At 42.0% G+C, this 18,846-nt stretch overlaps 1 protein-coding gene across 1 annotated transcript in view; it reads left to right on the top strand.

The window, feature by feature from the left end:
• PTPRN2 (protein tyrosine phosphatase receptor type N2) overlaps nt 1–18,846 on the top strand; it is a 614,238-nt gene that overhangs the window by 526,707 nt on the left and 68,685 nt on the right. Inside the window, exon 14 of the mRNA XM_083466687.1 lies at nt 3,418–3,612. Within this exon, the coding sequence (XP_083322813.1) occupies nt 3,418–3,612 (195 nt within the window). The remainder of the gene's footprint in view (nt 1–3,417; nt 3,613–18,846) is intronic.

Below are 18,846 nucleotides of genomic sequence, written 5' to 3'. Positions count from 1 at the left end.
CTGGAGGGCGAAGTTTGGCCATGCCTGGGCTAGAAGGAAGCAAGTAAAGAATTGTCCCTGCCCCAAGGAATTTTTATTTTCTTGTTCCTTCTGATATTAGAAGCAGTTGTGTTGATAAAGAAAGGGTGGGAAGAAGAAAGAACATTCTATTACTTTAAAAACAGAGTGTCATTTTGGGTGATGCTCACTGAAGTCCATCTATTTCAAGGAATCTACTTTGAGCATGACTAACATTGAGCATCAGTCTCGCCCATTTTCTGATGTACCCTTTGTACACCTTGGCTGCACTTCCCATTGTGTAGCTCAGATAACCATTTCTGCTTTCCTTGGGTATGCAAAGCAATTTCAGTTGACTCAGAAGCTACTATAAGAATAGTTTTTGAAACTCTCAGTAAGGAATTCAATTGTTCTAATATAAATTATTGGTTCATTACTTTTTCCATATCTGTTATCTTTCAACTGGGGGGGGGGGGAGCATCCTTTCCTGCTGCTGCCCTAAGAGCAAAAGTTATTTTGTATTTCTTAAAAAATACATTTGTAGAAAAACAGAGATTGCATAACTGTTATGTCATCTTCAGCCATATTACTTTTGTATAAATAGGAGCTATTAATTTCTGGTTGTTAACTTGTTCTTATTGCTTCCCTTGCCCCACCTTAATGCCAGCAGTCTGAACCAGTGGCGTAGCGTGGGGGTGCAGGGGGGGCCGGCCGCACCGGGCGCAACATCTGGGGGTTAGGGTTAGGGGGCGCAAATCCACGGGTTAGGGGGCGCAAATCCATGGGTTAGGGGGCGCAAATTACTTGCCTTGCCTCGGGTGCTGACAACCCACGCTACGCCACTGGTCTGAACAAGGGAAACCAGTTGTAGAGTATAGCCCTGGTCAGGATATGAATACTAAGAACAGATGGAAGCCTAAACAAATGCTGCTTTTACGTGAAGAGAGAGTGCACAGGAAGTGGCTTGCATCCTCTGTCGGATTATTCATTGATCCTGTATGCAATATATGTAAAAGTATTATTTGCAGTAATTAATGTTAAATCACATAATGATTCACCTTTGAAAATTCATCTTACATTTACTTTTTACTCAGTTGTTTCCCATTCCAAGAAAGCAGCAAATAATAATTGATGCTAGAAAGTTTTATTTCTATACAGATAAGCAGAACCATCTAGAATACCACATTGGTGCCAGTTTTACATAATACAGTTGTGCCTTGGATCTCAAACGCCTTGGCTCCTGAACAAATTGGTTCCCAAATGATTGAAACTCGGAAGTGAGTGTTCCGGTTTTTTAACATTCTTTTGGAAGCCAAATGTCCAACAGGATTTCCGGTTGGCTGCAGGAAGCTCCTGCAGCCAATCAGAAGCCGTGCTTTGGTTTCCGAACATTTTGGAAGGCGAACGGACTTCCGGAATGCATTCTGTTCGACTGCCAAGGTATGACTGTAGCCCGTAACCAAGTTGGGCAAAAGTTACTTTAGAGATGCCTTCAAGTGCCTATGGAAAGTAACCTCTGATTTGGATCCAGATACTGTGTGGACTGCAGCACAAGAAACAAGGGCGGGTTGATATGAAACTCATGCAAATGCATCCCCTCCACCATACAAATGCGATTGGGCTCTGGCTGGGGCTCTGTTATCAGAAAGTGGGGGCCAAATGGACCTTTCCCTTCAACTTCTGTCTTTGCACCCCTGCCATTTCCCAAAGCAAAAGTTCCAGGAAACCTTGATGGACTGCTATTGCTCAACCTACTTATCAGGCTACCAGAGAATTGTCTTACTGAATGGACCCTAATATTATCTAGCTACAAGTCTAGTGCATATGTACCATAGTAGTGGCACATGTAGGCAATTGCTTAAAAAACTTACGCACTGTATGTCATTACAAAATGAAACTGTAAAGCATGCAATATATGTTAGAGGAATCTAACATATAGCATTCAAATGTTAGAAGTGGGTTTCCTGTATTTTAAGTGCCAGACATAGACTCCAGACCTTGCAAATTAGCTGGACTCCTAGAATCTACATTTTGAAAGTTATCTGTCAGCCCCTCCCCCCCCCCAGTTTTCTATACATTTTTGGGGAAAACCTGCCCCCCACACCCCTGTTTTCAGTTGTCTCCCAATGAGTGTGATGTAGCTATTGCAATTCAAGGAGGCATGAAAGAAGTCATCTGGTTTTTCCAACCCTGGAATATATGCATAATGCCAAGTGAAAAGGGAGCAGAGAAATTGAATAACTTGGCTACACAATTTGGAATGGTAAACTGTCCCCCTGGTGGAGTTAGGTAAATTTAGACTCCGAACCAATGGTCTTATGAGGAAACCCCCCCACCCCATTTTAAATGGTGCTATAGATTACTTCAAAATGTTGTAAGCCAGCCCTGCTGTGTTTGGGGACCCTCTGCTGATGGTACCACTTAACATTTATTTTTATTTTTTATTATTATTATTATTATTATTATTATTATTATTATTATTATTATTATTATTAAAAATTATACCGCCCTGTACCCTTAGATCCCAGGGCAGTTCACAACACAAAACTGCAATATAAAAAACACAAAATACATAATAAAAACAAGAAGCAAAGCAACTCATTAATTGCCCTTCAACAACACATTTAAAAGGGCATCAGATGCCAATCAGCCAAAGGCCTGGTTAAAGAAGAATGTCTTCGTCTGGCATCTAAAGGTGTATAATGAAGGCACCAGCCAAACCTCCCTGAGGAGAGCATTCCACAAGCCAGGAGCCTCTGCAGAAATTTATTCCAAAGTAGTTTTACTGACATCAGTAAAGCGGGTAGGTTCCAGTGGTCATAGGTAAAGGTAAAGGGACCCCTGACCGTTAGGTCCAGTCGCAGACAACTCTGGGGTTGCGGCACTCATCTCGCTTTACTGGCCGAGGGAGCCAGTGTTCATCCTCAGACAGCTTCCGGGTCATGTGGCCGGCATGACTAAGCCACTTCTGGCAAACCAGAGAAACGCCGTTTACCTTCCCACTGGAGCGGTACCTATTTATCTACTTGCACTTTGACGTGCTTTCGAACTGCTAGGTTGGCAGGAGCAGGGACCGAGCAATGGGAGCTCACCCCGTCATGGGGATTCATAGTTTTGACTAGTTTTGACTCTAATCTGTATATTTTGAAATCTTGTGCTTTGCACGAATCCTAATAAGCTTTGATAATCAAGCATTATACATAGCGCAACAATCCTGCAAACGGACCAAAGCTGTTGTTGCATCTTTCCTTCTGTCTGGCATGTAGTTGTTGTGGACATGAAGCTCAGAGGCAGTAGCAGGAGTCCAGCCTGCACGTAGGGACAAACCCCTGTGTACTAAATGTGTGCTTTGGTGGATGATTTCTTAGAGTCTGGTCTGGATTTTAATCCCGGGATATTCCTTCTCTCTGTCTCCTCTAGGAGTTGTGCCGCCAGCGTATGGCAGTGAAAACCTCCGACCACCCAGAGCCTCTGCATACGTCTCGCATTAACAGCATATCTTCGCAGTTCAGCGATGGGCCCATCCAGAGTCCTTCTGCTCGAAGCAGCACTTCATCCTGGTGCGAAGAACCAGTCCAGTCCAACATGGACATTTCTACTGGGCACATGATATTGGTAAGGTGCTAAGGCTGTTGAATTCAACTAAAGAGAGGAGCTTCAGGTGCACTGTGGGAAATGCAGTGCATATATTCTTTTTAAAAATAAAAACAATTCAAAGTGTTGGTGCTGACCTTTAAAGTCCTAAACGGCCTCGGTCCTGTATACCTGAAGGAACATCTCCACCCCCATCGTTCAGCCCGGACACTGAGATCCAGCACCGAGGGCCTTCTGGCTGTTCCCTCATTGCGAGAAGTGAGGTTACAGGGAACCAGACAGAGGGCCTTCTTGGTAGTGGCGCCTGCCCTGTGGAATGCCCTCCCTTCAGATGTGAAGGAAATAAGCAGCTATCTTAACTTTAAAAGACATCTGAAGTCAGCCCTGTTTAGGGAAGTTTTTAATATTGAATACTGTATTGTTTTTAACACTCGATTGGAAGCCGCCCAGAGTGGCTGGGGAAACTCATCCAGATGAGCGGGGTATAAATAATAATAATAATAATAATAATAATAATAATAATAAAAAATAATAATAAATTATTATTATTATTATTATTATTATTATTATTATTATTATTATTAAAACAAAAAACCCCAGCTCTTTAAAAGCCAGTAGGATTGTTATCGTCTTACCAATCTTTTTACTTTAAAGTTAATCTTAGCACTTTGGTTTTGTTTCTTCTCATTAGTGTCTTGGAGTGCAAGCCCGGCCCTAGATCCACCAGGGTGTGTGAGTTTAAGATATGGAGCATCTCTGGTTCAGCCGGAGATACGCAAACTTAACTCCCACATCCCAGGGCTGAACTTGCCGCGTAGAACCTATGCCAGTGTCATCCCCGAATAACGGGTGTTCTGGGGGCAGGAGGGACTTATTCTGGATTCGTAACTCAGTTCAGCTCAGTCACGTGACCTGGGAACCCAGCAGAACTAACACCAGCAGAAAGGGTGGTATAAGTCAAACTATATTGAAAAGGCTTATTTTCCCTCGGCCAGATTTAGGCCAGGCCAGCCGGCAGCAGCCCTGCTGCTAGATGGAATAAATTAAAGCTCTAGCTTCAAAACCTTAGGAAGCAGCCTCTCACACAGATGGAAAATGAATCTCAAGATTATTGGGCAGCAAGAATCAGAATGGGTGCTTGGAGTGTGTATTGCAGAAAGGCCAATATTCTGGCACCTGGCATGGCAGCAAAAGGGGTTTAGGTTTAAGTTCTCTTGACAGTCTAAGCAGATATATTTGTGTAGCTGTCTGAACACTGGATGCTTTCAGGTGTTTTGGGTAGGTGAGAAACAGCTTGGCTTCTTGCTCTATAATTATGTCACTGACTTGGCCAACACAAGCTCTGTATTGTCTCCCTACAGCACTGCTTTTTTCAAAATGCAATTCCTCCACCTCCTCTGTCATTACCTTCTTAGTTTTAAGTTGCTGGTTTTGTGGTGTGTTTTTTTAATTGTTAGAATTGAACATATACTCTAAACTTTAACCGCAAAAGCCAATTTCAATAAATTTCTATAAAACTGACTTAAAACTGTTAAACACCAGGTACTGAGTCTGAACAGTTTTCCTAGCTAAATAACTTCCTGGGGCTCTGAATTTTAGTATAGCAGACACATTCAGATATGAGAATTGGATTCAATATGCAAAAAAACCCCAACACACACAAAAACCCAACTGTTACGCCTTTTCAGATCTATTCCCCCCCTCCCCCCATGCTCTGCTCCAACATAATTGGTTTACTTTCTTGTAGGTCACAACTGGAACTAGTTCACTAATACTTTGGTCTCACAAAATAATGCCTTTAAAAATTAAAGAAAACTTTGTCTTGCTAAAGTTTATGGTTTATGCCCCCAAAAGGAAAGCTCGTTTTGAGATAAGATCTAATAAAATAAAGAAATATAAATGGAGATGCACGTGCTAAAGGAATGTTTGCAGTGATCATTTGTGTATTAATATTTGATGTGTCAACTTGACGAAAGCTGGAATTGGATTCAGGTTGCATGTTTGAGCACTTTTCTGTGTTTTTTAGTTAGTTAGGAATATAGCAGTGCTGTTTCCTTATCCCGCACTCAGTTGTTGTCATTCAACCTTGAGTAAGCAGATATTTGGTAGATAAAAAAGAGGACAACATGTCAAAATAAAAAAAATTCCTTCCAGTAGCACCTTAAAGACCAACTAAGTTAGTTCTTGGTATGAGCTTTCGTGTGCATGCACACTTCTTCAGATACACATGGAATGAAGAATCTGAAGAAGTGTGCATGCACACGAAAGCTCATACCAAGAACTAACTTAGTTGGTCTTTAAGGTGCTACTGGAAGGAATTTTTTTTATTTTGACTATGGCAGACCAACACGGCTACCTATCTACTACTAGGACAACATGTGTTATGCATTAGGTTGTAAGGGTTCAAAAAAGGGCTGCTGAAATGTTGATACAGCACCTTGGGAATCCAAACTGCAAGGCATTCATTGTGAGTGTGTACAAATTAAACCCACTGAGCCTAAAATAAGCAAATAGCAATGATTCATGAAAATCCTGAGTTGCTTTGCCTTGGTCTCTGTGAAAGACAAAGGGCAGAGAAAATATCTGTTCTTATTAGAAGGCGCGGTAATAGCAATTTTTCAGGAGGTCAGATGGAAAGGGTTTCTTTTGCATGAATGCCAAGAAAAGAAAGTTAAATGGAAGGTTGAACAGATGGTGTTTTGTCCAGTGCTAGTGTTTCCTGGATCCTTTTAAAGACGTGCAAGTTGAGCATATTCTTTGAGTATGGAGAGTTATATTGCTGGTGATTAGTGGCCGGTGAGCTTCCTCCAGAATGCGCATCTGATTCTATTCTAAAGCTCGCTCATCATACATGAGTACACCTATCATACATTTGTTTTCAATGAAAATTAGCATTCTGTCTCCATCTGTATCTCTCCTGCTCTCTGTCAAGCCTGCACAGATGCAGCCCTGTACTCCAGCATGATCATGTCCCCATTTGCACATGTGAATGCCACATATACCTTGCTTCCCTTCCAGTAGGCTGCTTCTGAATAGAGCCAGGGCAGAGCCTTTGTTCTGGAAGGACAGCTTGGGGAGCAATGTATTCTCTCTAGCTCCAAACAGGTCGTGGTGGGAGTGAGTTATCTCGCTCAGCTGCAGATTTAAGCCTGTGGCTTAAAATGAGACTTTGCTCAGTAGCTTCTGTCTTTGGCTCCAAGCCCTTCCACCATTGTATCCCACCCTGTTTGTCCTTCAAGAAACTCCCTGGTCATCACTTGATGTATTGGCTACCTTCTGTTTTTCCTATGTATCAGAGGTTGCACGCCCAGGGAATTTCGTATTGATACAATGCTAGGCAGATATACGTGAAATATGAAAGGTATGCAATACTTCTTATTTAAAAAATATCATTGTTGCCATAATTGGTACACCAGTTGCGTGAGGCCATATTTATGAGATCTGTTCTACTCTTTAGATGGTCTGTGTAATTGCAGTTGGATGTTGAAAATACCATGTCTTTGGCATTCCAAATGAGATAACATGACTGTGCATGGTTTTTGCCTTCCTATAAAAAAACAACTCCTAATTATTTATTCAAATATTCTTGCATATTGCATTTAAAATAATATTTGTTTAAGAAAACAAAGCCTTGAGAATGGCAGTGGAAACCCTCAAAAATGTGGTTCGGTGAAGACCCATCGGAAAGAACCTTTACAACGTAGATAGGTATTAAAATATAGTATGCATTAATTAAACTCTCATTACTTTGGATAGGGGTGTTCAATCACTGTGCTTGAAAATATGTAGCTGGTCTGAAGGGAGGAGAAAAAAATGTTTCTGTGTATGTATTAGTGAGAAATTGTGTTTTAATGTGGGTGCCTAGATAGTCAAGCAGAAAGATACCAGGAAATGAATTACTCTTTGCACTTATCTTACCTGTCAGGGAAAACTGACTTGTACCATTCATTGCAAGAGGCAGCTTGGACTCTTGCCTTGGAGGCACAGCTGTTGTTTCCCCTTCTCTTTGTTCTTAATTTTTGTTCAGAACAGCTAAAGGCACATTGTGTTTTGCTACATTATTTTTTTCTTTCGTGAACGTGGAAGTGGGGATTTACTTACTGGTTTTATAACCCGCTATTCAAACTAATTTTCCAAAATGGCATACATGTAAAAGACACATTATAAGAATATAAAAATGCAACAGTAGCAATCAAAGCACTAAGATACAAAGCAATGCAGAAGAAAATAATGGGTGGCACTTCATTATTTGTGTGCACCTCTTTTTAGACACCATCCTGTGGAGAGAATTCCACACTGTGGTGCCAGCACTGAAAAGGCCCTGTTCTTGATATCCACCAATAGTATACTTGTTAATGATGGACCAGAGAGCAAAAAACTCATACAAATTCATATAGGCAAAGGACATCCTTAAGATAACCTGATTTCTGCCAATAAGGGCTTTAAATTTTATTACCAGCACTTTATCTTCATTCCAGGAATCAGCTGGTAACTAGGACAATAGATGTAGGATAACTGTCATTTGTTCTGAGTGCCTTGTTCCCAGTGGTGTCCTGGCAACCACAATTTATACCATTTGCAGTTTTGCAACTGTTTTTTTAAAGGTAGCCCCATGTAATTGCAGCCTGGATTGAACTAATGGAGGGGGAAAAGAGGCCAGATCCGCCTTTTCTAGGTAGTTGGCAGACCAAGCAACTAAAACTGTTAAAATCCCTCTTAGCTACCAGTACCACCTGAGCTTCCAATGATAATGGGGGTTCTTTCTCCTCTCGTGGATCAGACAGTGAAAAATGAGTGTTAGAATGGGATATCATCTGCCCACTGGCGATGCTCTAGCCCAGATCTTTTGATAACATTATCTAGTGGTTATAGGGAGACCAAAGACGATCCCTGTGACACGCCATAAGCTAAAGGCTTCTAGTCCGACATAAGATGGATGGTGGACCTGGGACATTGGGTGTGGAGGTGGTCTTTTGTATTTGCACTGAGGCAGAATTCAATTTTTCCTGCATTACCGGTAGTTTGCCTGTAACCTTCACAATTGCAAATTTGCATCCATGTATCTGCAAGCTGCCAAACCGCAGGGGGTAGCCATTTTGCATTTATTGGCCAAAAATTGCAGGTGACCACGCTGGTCCTATAGGAAGAATATCCAAAAGCCACAGTAGTTTGATACCTGTACAGAATTCTGTGTGGATTATATATGCTAGAAGGGCAGTAAGAATACAGGAACAGAAAGTTACAGCCCATAGGGGTATTGCCAACAGGACATGGTCCAAGTTACATAAATCCTCAGACTGCTGTTGGAAAGGCAAAGGGAATAGCTGCCTCTCTTGAAAAATGGCTTGCCTTTTTATTCCTCAGGCAGTAGACGGGTTTGACTGGGAGTGGGAAAATGCTCCCCACATGTGGCCTGCTTATATTCACATTGCTACACCTGTCGTTTCCTCCTATACCAGGGGGGAGGAGCCTGTGGCCTTCCAAATGTTGCTGGACTACAACTCCCATCATCCATGGCCATTGGCCATGTTGGCTGGGGCTGATGGGAGTTGGAGTCCAACAACACCTGGTTCTGCAACTCTGTCCCATAACTACCTTAGGCTTTTCTATTCATTTTGGGAAATAAGAAATGGATGCCAGATTGAAGTTCTATTGGACTTTTCCTTCTGAAGGACAAATATAGAACCTTTGCTTTGTTTCTATACAGTGTAAAGTAAAAAACAACAACTGCATTTAATAAATTTCTAAATTGAAAATACATATTTAAATGCATTGAAATAAATCAATGGAGCTACTGAACAATATAAAGTATCCTCCTTTAAAAAAAAATCACACACACACATTCTTGTATTAGGTTACAATTTTTTAAAACCATTGAGTGCTCCAGCTAGTAATGTATGTATTCAGTTCTGGTTTATTGTCACCCAAATTTGCTGAAAGAAAGAAAACTGCACAAAAGGAATCTGATAATGGAAGGCAGCCTGGTTGAATAAACTCCCTTTCTTTGCCGTATTCTCCTTATTAACTCTGTAATTAATTATACATAACTAAGGAAAGCTATGGAAATTGCATTTTGAGATGTATCATATCTGACTTCATTTCAGACTTCCATGCAATTTACTATTAATGAAGCAGGGATGGAAGCCCCAAATCTATAATTATTACTTACCATTTGAATGACAAGCAAAAATTATTATCAGCATAGTTTCGAATGAAAGAGGATTAATGCTTAATGTTGGAATTGTTAAATCTATCTTATATTTTTTTATATATAAAAAAACCACTTTTCACTAAAGCATTTTGCCCGTAAGAGTTTTCGAGAACATTGTTTGCAATGAAATTAACCCTCTCCTGGGTTAACAAGGATTTTCTTAAATTGGACAGATTGCAAATATTTTTCAAATGAATGAATATTTTATGGTGGCTGAAGCTGTTCATCTGGGCACTGCTACAGAGCTCCTTGCTCATATATTGTGTATCTGAAATGTATATAAACACACACACAGGTATATGGAGTATGGAGTAGGGGGGCAACGCAATATCAGAGCAAAGATGGCTGGGATAAAGGGTGTAACAACCAACATTTAAAGATCTATTTTATATTAGGGGTTTTAACATACGGACAGCGATTTTGTTCAATGTTTGTAGGGTCTAAAAGCGGAGATGAAGTGCAATATTGTCACCAACCATCGCCATGTTAAAATGTCTGAATAATTAGCATTATACTTGGCAAGTGAGGCCTGTAATTGCAATGAGAATTTTAATTTGTGTAATTTATATATAAATAAGTGTGGTTACCAGCCAGGAATTTCAATGGGATGTTGTGCTGGGTTTTCATATCGCTGTTGGGCTAGGTTGGATAATACGTGACACGAAACCAGCAAGGTGGTAAAGGGGGGTGCGCCTGCCCTTCTAACTGTAGAGAACTCGTTATCTTCAGTGCAAATATTTACACTCTAGTTTAAAGTGAATGGAATTTACTTCCAAATAAGATTTCGAGCCTAAAGTGTGCAGAGTTGAGAGCATGTCATTGAGCCCTTGCACTTCCTGTGTGAGGCTCCTCCCACTTGGAAGGGTTATTTATAGCTCCAATGGAAGACACCACATGTTTCAATCTAGCCTATTGGCATGTATTCATATAAATGATAAATGTGTTCTATTTGAGGTTGAAAGCAATCTCTTGTATTTAATCCAGTGTTGGCACTTCTCAAATTAGACCCATTGAAAACAATAGACATGACTGACTAACTTAGGTCCATTAATTTCAGTGGGTCTGCTCTGATCGTAAGACCACACAATTTTGACTACTGTGTACCATCTTCTAAAACAGGGATCAGTGAGCTTTTTCAGCAGGGGGCTGGTCCACTGTCCCTCAGACCTTGTGAGGACCAGACTATATTGTTTTTTGGGGGGAATGATGCAAGAGAACCACGAGCCCCAGTGGCTGCTCACCTGTGTCTTGTGAGCGGCAGGGGCTGGTGGCAGTGGCGGAGGGGCGATGAGCAGCCCGCAAAAGGGCTCCAGAGAGGGGCTGCTTAAAATGGCAGCCACTCAACACTGCTGCTGGCACCAAGAAAGCCCAACTCCCTTCCTCCTCTAGGCAGGGCGGGGAGAAGCCAGAAGGAGGGAGGGGGGAGGAGGAGGAGGCGCCGCCGTGGGAGGCGATCCACATGGCGGTTCCCGGACCACTTGCGGGCTGGATCCAGAATGCAATTGGGCCTGATCCAGCCCACGGACCTTAGTTTGCTGACCCATGTTCTAAAAAGTGGATCTGCTAAATAATGTACCTGCTCAAATAAAATATAACAATTTTCTATTCATGTTGAGAAAGACATATATATTCCTATGGTGAAAGGCTGGGCTGTGTTTACTGCATCGGCATCAGTAGGAAGATTTTAATCTATGTAGCATCCGATTGCTAAAGCAGTAAGCATTTGATACATATACCCATATTTTCTGAATCACCCATAAACATTTTTATTAAATATCACTTTCAGTTTCCATTAGTCATTGAACAGATTTAGGCTTGGGTGCTGCTTCCTTTTGAGCATGAACAGAGCTGAGAAATATTGTCTCATTGAGTTGTGTCATCTCATCTCAGTTTTAAGGGCTCAAAATACTGTGGATTATATCTGGAGACTGGCAAATCTGTCAGTTTTGGTTTCTGTCAGTTACTCAGTTTTACATTCAGTTCATCCCATTTCCACATCTGTTTGCAGACCTTAAAAAAAAAAGTTAGGATGAAAATTTATACACATTTTTGTGTGCATTTCTCCTAATAGACCCTTTTTTGCACACACTGTTTCATAATATAATGCATTTTGTACATTATTTTCACTAACATACACATTTATGTCCACTTTCCCCGAATAATATGCTTTTATCGGTACATTTCTTTTTCTGTTGGAGAATTGCATCATAAAATCCAGAAAAGTGTGAATTTTGAAGGCTAGTTTGCATACTAGTTCTGAAAGTGTGAATTGGGTAGGTGTACAAAATTGCAGACCGAATGAATTCCTCCCCTATTTGTATTCAGTGGTGTTCCTCTGCTGACAGAAGGCTCTGAAACTTCTGTCAGAGGAATTCATAAAAGAGGCAATTATTACATATTCATTTTCTTCCCTACAGCTCCCATCACCTTACCAAATCTGTTCCAGAGGGTTGGGAACCCATCATAATAGCATTAGAGGTTGGGCAAGAGGGTAAAGGGTGGACTTAAGAAAACAGCCTCCCTCCCCATTGGCTGATGGGAACCTCTGCTGGATCAAGAACAGTCTGTCAGTAGAAGCACAGCATTGACGCAAATCTCTTTTGGTGTCCTTGACCGAAAGCATCCTCTGCTTGCCTGCTGGAGAATGTTGGATTTTGTTATGGGGTGGGGAAGAGTACTAACATCTGTTGGCCCTGTGAGTGTGTGCGTGTGTTATTGTTAGAAAGTAGCATGGTGGTAATTGGGATGTGCGACCTGTTTTGTTTTAGCAACGTGCGCTTGAGCTCAGACATGAGGCCCAAATTCAAACGCCTGCACAGTCATGAAGTTTGCTGAATGACTTGGGACAAATCATAAGAGCACAAAGAGCTGTCTTATACCAAGTCAGACCATTGGTCCAGCTAGCTTAGCGTTGTCTATGGTGATTGGCTGTGGTTCTCCAGGGCTTCAGGCAGGAGTCTTTCCCAGCCCCATCTCCCAGGGATTGGACCTGGGGCCTTTTGTTTCCCCTAATTTAAGTTAAGAGTTAGATTTGTGGCTTCATCTTTGTTTATCGTGCATACATTATGCATGCAGGTCTGCGTACACACAGAGTTTATCAGGATGATTAAGCTAAGGCTTGTGTGCGAGTTGCAATCCTTTCTGGTCAGAAAGAGAGAGATTTTCTATGCTTATCTGTTTTTTACTAACATCCAGGTCGGATGTTATGATCCAGTGGTACCTCGGGTTACAGACACTTCAGGTTACAGACGCTTCGGGTTACAGACTCCGCTAACCCAGAAATAGTACCTCAGGTTAAGAACTTTGCTTCAGGATGAGAACAGAAATCACGGTGCAGCGGCAGAGGGAGGCCCCATTAGCTAAAGTGGTACCTCAGGTTAAGAACAGTTTCAGGTTAAGAACGGACCTCAAGAACAAATTAAGTTCTTAACCTGAGGTACCACTGTACTGCTGCTTGGAAACTGTGGTCAGGTTCAAAACGCAGTAATAGGGGTTGTTGGGGACACATCTGACAATTGCTTGAAGATCTCCACTTGCTTGCAGTCCATTTCCAAGCACATTTAAAATACTACTACTACTACTAATAATAATAATAATAATAATACGCATTAATACGCATGTTTAAGGTTTTCCTTTGGGTGCTGCCACTGCCACCTAAGGGTGACGGGCGGAGCCTTTGGGTTGTGGAGTGCAGAATGCTTGCAGAAGAAGGGAAGGATGCTGTTGTAGTGGGAATGAAACACATCATTGCTTCGCTGCAATTGTCACATGTCCCTGCAACATTTAGTTTAGGCTTATCCAATATGTTGTGTGCCAAGCTAACTCAGAAATCTCAGTGCAGAGTCCACTGGCCTCAAGGAACAGCTCTTTCCTGTATTAAAATTACTGTCCGAAACCTCATTCTTCGGTTTCAGACATTCATTTGCCAAAGCCTTTCTGTGAAGTGACTGGGGCAAGGGGGTGCTCCATCATGCCTGCTGTTTTTCTTTGTTTTATTTCATGCTTGACATTTATTTTACACTTCCTCCCCCATCTGGCATCAAATTGGGGCTTCTGTTTTATTTGTTCAGTGCTTCTTTTGTTTGTTGTTATAGATTGGTGCATTGATTGTAAGTGTTGACCAACCCTGGAAGCTGGGAAATGTTGTCTGTGCATTTTGCGGAAGTAAATAAATAAATGGCCCCACTTAGCTCATCCCATAATACACATGGTGCTTGAGCAGCTGAGAAGGTAGAAGAGGGCAAGGTAATGTGTGAATTGAGATTGCTATAGGGAGCATATGACTCCTTTGCTACGCCAGCTGCACATACTACCAGTCTGGGCACAATTCCAAGTGCTGGCTATGACCTATAAAGCCCCACACAGCTTAGGTCCAGGCTTCGTGAAAGACCATATTCCCTCATATGAACCTCTCTGGGTTTTGAGATCTTCGGGAAGATCCCTTCTGTCAGTCCCACCACTCTCACAGGGATACTTGGTGGAGATGCAGGAGAGGGCCTTTTCAGTGGCTGCCCCCGCCTCCAGACTTTGAAAATTCCCTCCCCAGATAAGTTAGGCTGGCTCCTTCCTTGTCCTTCTGCTGGCAGGTGAAGACTTTTTTGTTCCAACAGGCTTTTGGAAACTTAACTGGTTTTAATAAAAGGGCTGTTTTTATTGCAATTAATGGTATGGGGTGAGCTCCCGTTGCTCGGTCCCTGCTCCTGCCAACCTAGCAGTTCAAAAGCACGTCAAAGTGCAAGTAGATAAATAGGTACCGCTCTGGCGAGAAGGTAAACGGCGTTTCCGTGTGCTGCTCTGGTTCGCCAGAAGCGGCTTAGTCATGCTGGCCACATGACCCGGAAGCTGTACGCCGGCTCCCTTGGCCAATAAAGCGAGATGAGCACCGTAACCCCAGAGTCAGTCACGACTGGACCTAATAGTCAGGGGTCCCTTTACCTTTTTATTAATACATTTTACATATGTATGCAGTTTCACTTCTATTTCAATGGAGGAATTCTATTTTACCTGGATACCAAACACTTGCAGCATAATTGTATGCATGTTTGTTCAGAGGTAAATCCTGATTTGTTCAGTAGGACTCATTTCTGAATCGACATGTCTACAATTTCTGTCTTGCCCTCCAAGTAAGTTACCATGCTTTGCATTCTTGCCTGTATACAGAGAGAGCCAAAACAAACTCTGTCTCTTATTTCCTAAGCCCGTGGTTTTCCACCAGTGTGCAGTGGCACCCTGGGGTGCCTTGAATGATGGTCAGGGGTGCCGTGGGCAAGACTAGCCTCTGTCCCTCTTTCTTTCCCTCCGTCCTCTGATGCCTTCTCACATCTCTGCCTCCCCAAGGATTGCACAGCTGTTTATTGCAGCAACCCTGGCTATAAGTTCTGCAGGCGAATGGTGCTTCTGTGAGGAGCCTCTCTTTGGGGTGGTGGGGAGCAGCTCAGAGACCAGGGACGACAGCAGCAGTTCCCAAAGGACTCCCAAGAAAAGAGGAGAGGAGGCTGAGGGATCACTCCACAAGGGAGGGTGTTTGAAAAAGGGTGAGAGGCTGCTAGCTCTTCTGGCAAGGGGTTACATAACTGGGCTCCTGAGCCCTACAAGGATGCTGCAGAAAGAATGTACAGTGGTACTTCGGGTTACAGACGCTTCAGGTTACAGACTCTACTAACCCAGAAATAGTACCTCGGGCTAAGAACTTTGCTTCAGGATGAGAACAGAAATCATGCTCCAGTGGTGCGGCAGCGGGAGGCCCCATTAGCTAAAGTGGTACCTCAGGTTAAGAACAGTTTCAGGTTAAGAACGGACCTCCAGAACGAATTAAGTTCTTAACCCGAGGTACCACTGTAGTTGGTTAAGGGAGCCGTTGGACTCAAAAGGTCGAAAGCCTCTGTCCTAAGCTGATATGAATTTGTGGTGCAAAAGTGCTTGTAGTAAACAATCATCTTTCATTGCATGCCGGGATATCTGAATTGTTATAGCAACCAGTTAATACGCATGCTTGTCCAAGAAATATATGGATTTCAAAATGGGCAACTTGATTTAAATCAATGTACGCTGATTGGGCTCTAATCCTTAACTACGATGTCCCTGTGTAAATGGAGCATGAGGATTGTTTAAATGAAATTACTCCATTCTTCTTCAGCAGCAATCTTGTCATAATGAGATTCCAGTACCAGTGATTACTCAAGGATGATGTAAAATTTGCTTTTATTTTATTTTTTGGGTTTTTTTATTGGTTCCTTTGATCCACAAACAAGGGAAAATAACCTCTCTCTTTTTGTTCTGAGGGGTGATTTCTGTGTCTGTATGTGTGGTTTTCATTGTCAGATGAAAGGCTGTGCAAAAGTGAAAAGAGTTAGGTATTATCCCCCTTTGACAAATGTCCCCTCTCTTTTGTTGAAGGTTTATTTCAGACAAAGTAATTGCAGGGATAAAACTTCATTGCATAACTTGGATTATTTTTAAGGTCTGAGAGACATCAGGAATAATAAATTAGGAGCCCTTTTGTGCAAATCTCAGACATGTTCTCGGTGTACCGTGCTCACCAATAATAGCTATTAATCTCTAAATCAGGATTATAAATTGCTTACCTACTTAACAGTATCTACATAGTGTAAGAAAGAGCTTTTACACTATTTCATTTTTAAGTATGTAGTTTTGCCGCTGCTCTCTCTTACGCCCCCTTTAAAAATGTGTATACCTGATGCCGTTCTCTTTGAACTGTTAACAATGGTTAGAATAAAATGTAATTTTCAGGTGTTCCAAAGGGAAGTGGGTGAAACAAAGCCCTGCATCTCAGTCCCTACCGGGTTGTATCCAGTAATTTCGTTTGGATTTCACTTGAGCACCTTTGGCAGCTGCAAAGTGTAAGAAAGGAGATTAGCAAGTGTTTGTCTGACACACACTGATCCCAGCACCTGCTGATTGGATTGAAATAATCCTTTTACATGTTGCAAAACTCTATTATTGGAGCATTGCGAAAAGCAGAGCTAGCAACGGCCACTGCATAACAAGTATATTAATTTAAGTAAATAGAACATAGGTTGCCATTTAGTGTAAACATTTCATTGTGTCATTTAGTCTGGAACGTAGCATAGAATTGTCTTCAGGTACAAAAAAAAAAATGTGATTCCTAGGAGGAGCCAAGGACTCATTTTTAAAAAGAAAAAGAAAAGGTTACACAGCAATATAGTGCTTTATATAATTCTGATTCAATTAATATGTAATGTGTCTTCATTTAATTTTGGATAATTAATATGCTTTCCAAATTGTACTCCTTATTTGAAAGTGTCTAATAGTTAAGGAGAATGAGTTTTTTGCGTGTTTACTGTGGTTAAAAAAAATAATCCTTCATCAAGTAGTGTTTTAATAAGGCTTAACAGACTTTGAAGAGAGCTTTTCACTGTTGCTGCCAGTGTCCCAATATGTTTTTTTGTGGTACTCTGGAATATCGACTAGCATACCCCACCGTGGTATTGTATTGGCTGGTCCAGAAAATTTCGAGACTGAATCTTAAAAGTGGTCAGATGCTGTTGTTGACCTCTGACTATCTCAAGTTACAGGGAACCAGGCAGAGGGTCTTCTCGGTAGTGGCACCCTCCCTGTGGAACGCCCTCCCACCAGATGTCAAAGAGAACAACAACTCCCAGACTTTTTGAAGACATCTGAAGGCAGCCCTGTTTAGGGAAGCTTTTAATGTTTGATGTATCACAGTATTTTAATATTTTGTTGGAAGCCTCCCAGAGTGGCTGGGGAAGCCCAGCCAGATGGGTGGGGTATAAATAATAATAATAATATATTATTATTATTATTATTATTATTATTATTATTATTATTATTATTGACAACAGAGTGTGTTAGCAGCACCAAAGTAATCTCCTTGGAGTGCAAGCCTGGGCAGTGTGTATGGAGGTCCTGGACAACAAGACCCCCCTCTCAGCCTCACTGATGTGGTCCAAAGGAAAGCAGAGCAATACGTTTGGCACCAGCTTGGCTGCAGGAGTTGCCAGAAGGAGACTTACAAGACACCATCCAACCTTCTCCACTCCAGACTTGTGCAGTGTTTACTCAGTAGCCTTTTCTTCTCCCAAAGATATCCCACAAAGCAGCAGAGGTTGTAGATCAGAGTTTTCCTTCTCCTAGATGGGCTCCCTTCCCAGGTTGACAAGCCCCGCCTGCCCCTCACTTCCCTCGACAGCACAGGCAGAAACCACCTTGACCATTGGACCCATTATTGGTCTCGTCTGCTCAATCCGCCAGAGCTGTCTTCTCATGCAGAGGAAGTCCGTAATTCACTAAGCGTTTGAGACCCATTGGCTACCCTCACCCGGTTTAGCCAGCCAGCCGAAGCCATTTCCAGGGTGCTGCCACTGTCATATGCTGAAAGCCACAGGTGAGAGCTGAGTGCAGAGTCGGGGACCAAAGGTGGACAAACTACCCCAGAAGGACCCCACCAGAGGGACCTCTAGTGTTAAGTTGTGGGCGAACATATCAGACGACACAGCGATTCTTCAAACAGCTCTTGTTTATTAACAGGCCAGAACTGAACTGAACTGAAGGTTTCAGTCAGCCTGCTTATATGGAGCTCCAGTACAACGTAACTATAACAATTTTCTAAAACTATCCAATCACTGAACGTCACTTTTGATCCCTTATTTGCATAACTATCTGCAGTATCCCCCTGCTGGCCCAGGATGAGAACTTCAGTACATAACACCTATCACCCCATACAGTAATGCAATGCACTATCAAAAAGAAGATGATATAAACACACTGGATTATATCTTACAGGCATTATTTCTCCACATAGGGAGGAGGAAACCAGCCATCAGTATCTGGCGCTTTTCAGAGAGCAGATAATTAAAACAATGTGCTGTCGTACAAAACATTTTCCTCTGTGACCTCGCTGGAAACAGTTTTTAGTGCTTTTAATCTATTCTGTAGAGGGGTCAGGAAATCTCATAGGAAAGGCATGAATTGCAGAAAGAGGGAGGGCTTTATTCTGTTTGCATGAAATGCATACATTATATGGTGAAAGGCAACTGACACTT

Source organism: Podarcis liolepis, assembly GCF_965112155.1.
Source record: "Podarcis liolepis genome assembly, chromosome: 12".
Taxonomy (NCBI): domain Eukaryota; kingdom Metazoa; phylum Chordata; class Lepidosauria; order Squamata; family Lacertidae; genus Podarcis; species Podarcis liolepis.
The sequence above is the reverse complement of the archived record's forward strand: the minus strand, read 5'-3'. Positions and strand labels throughout refer to the sequence as shown.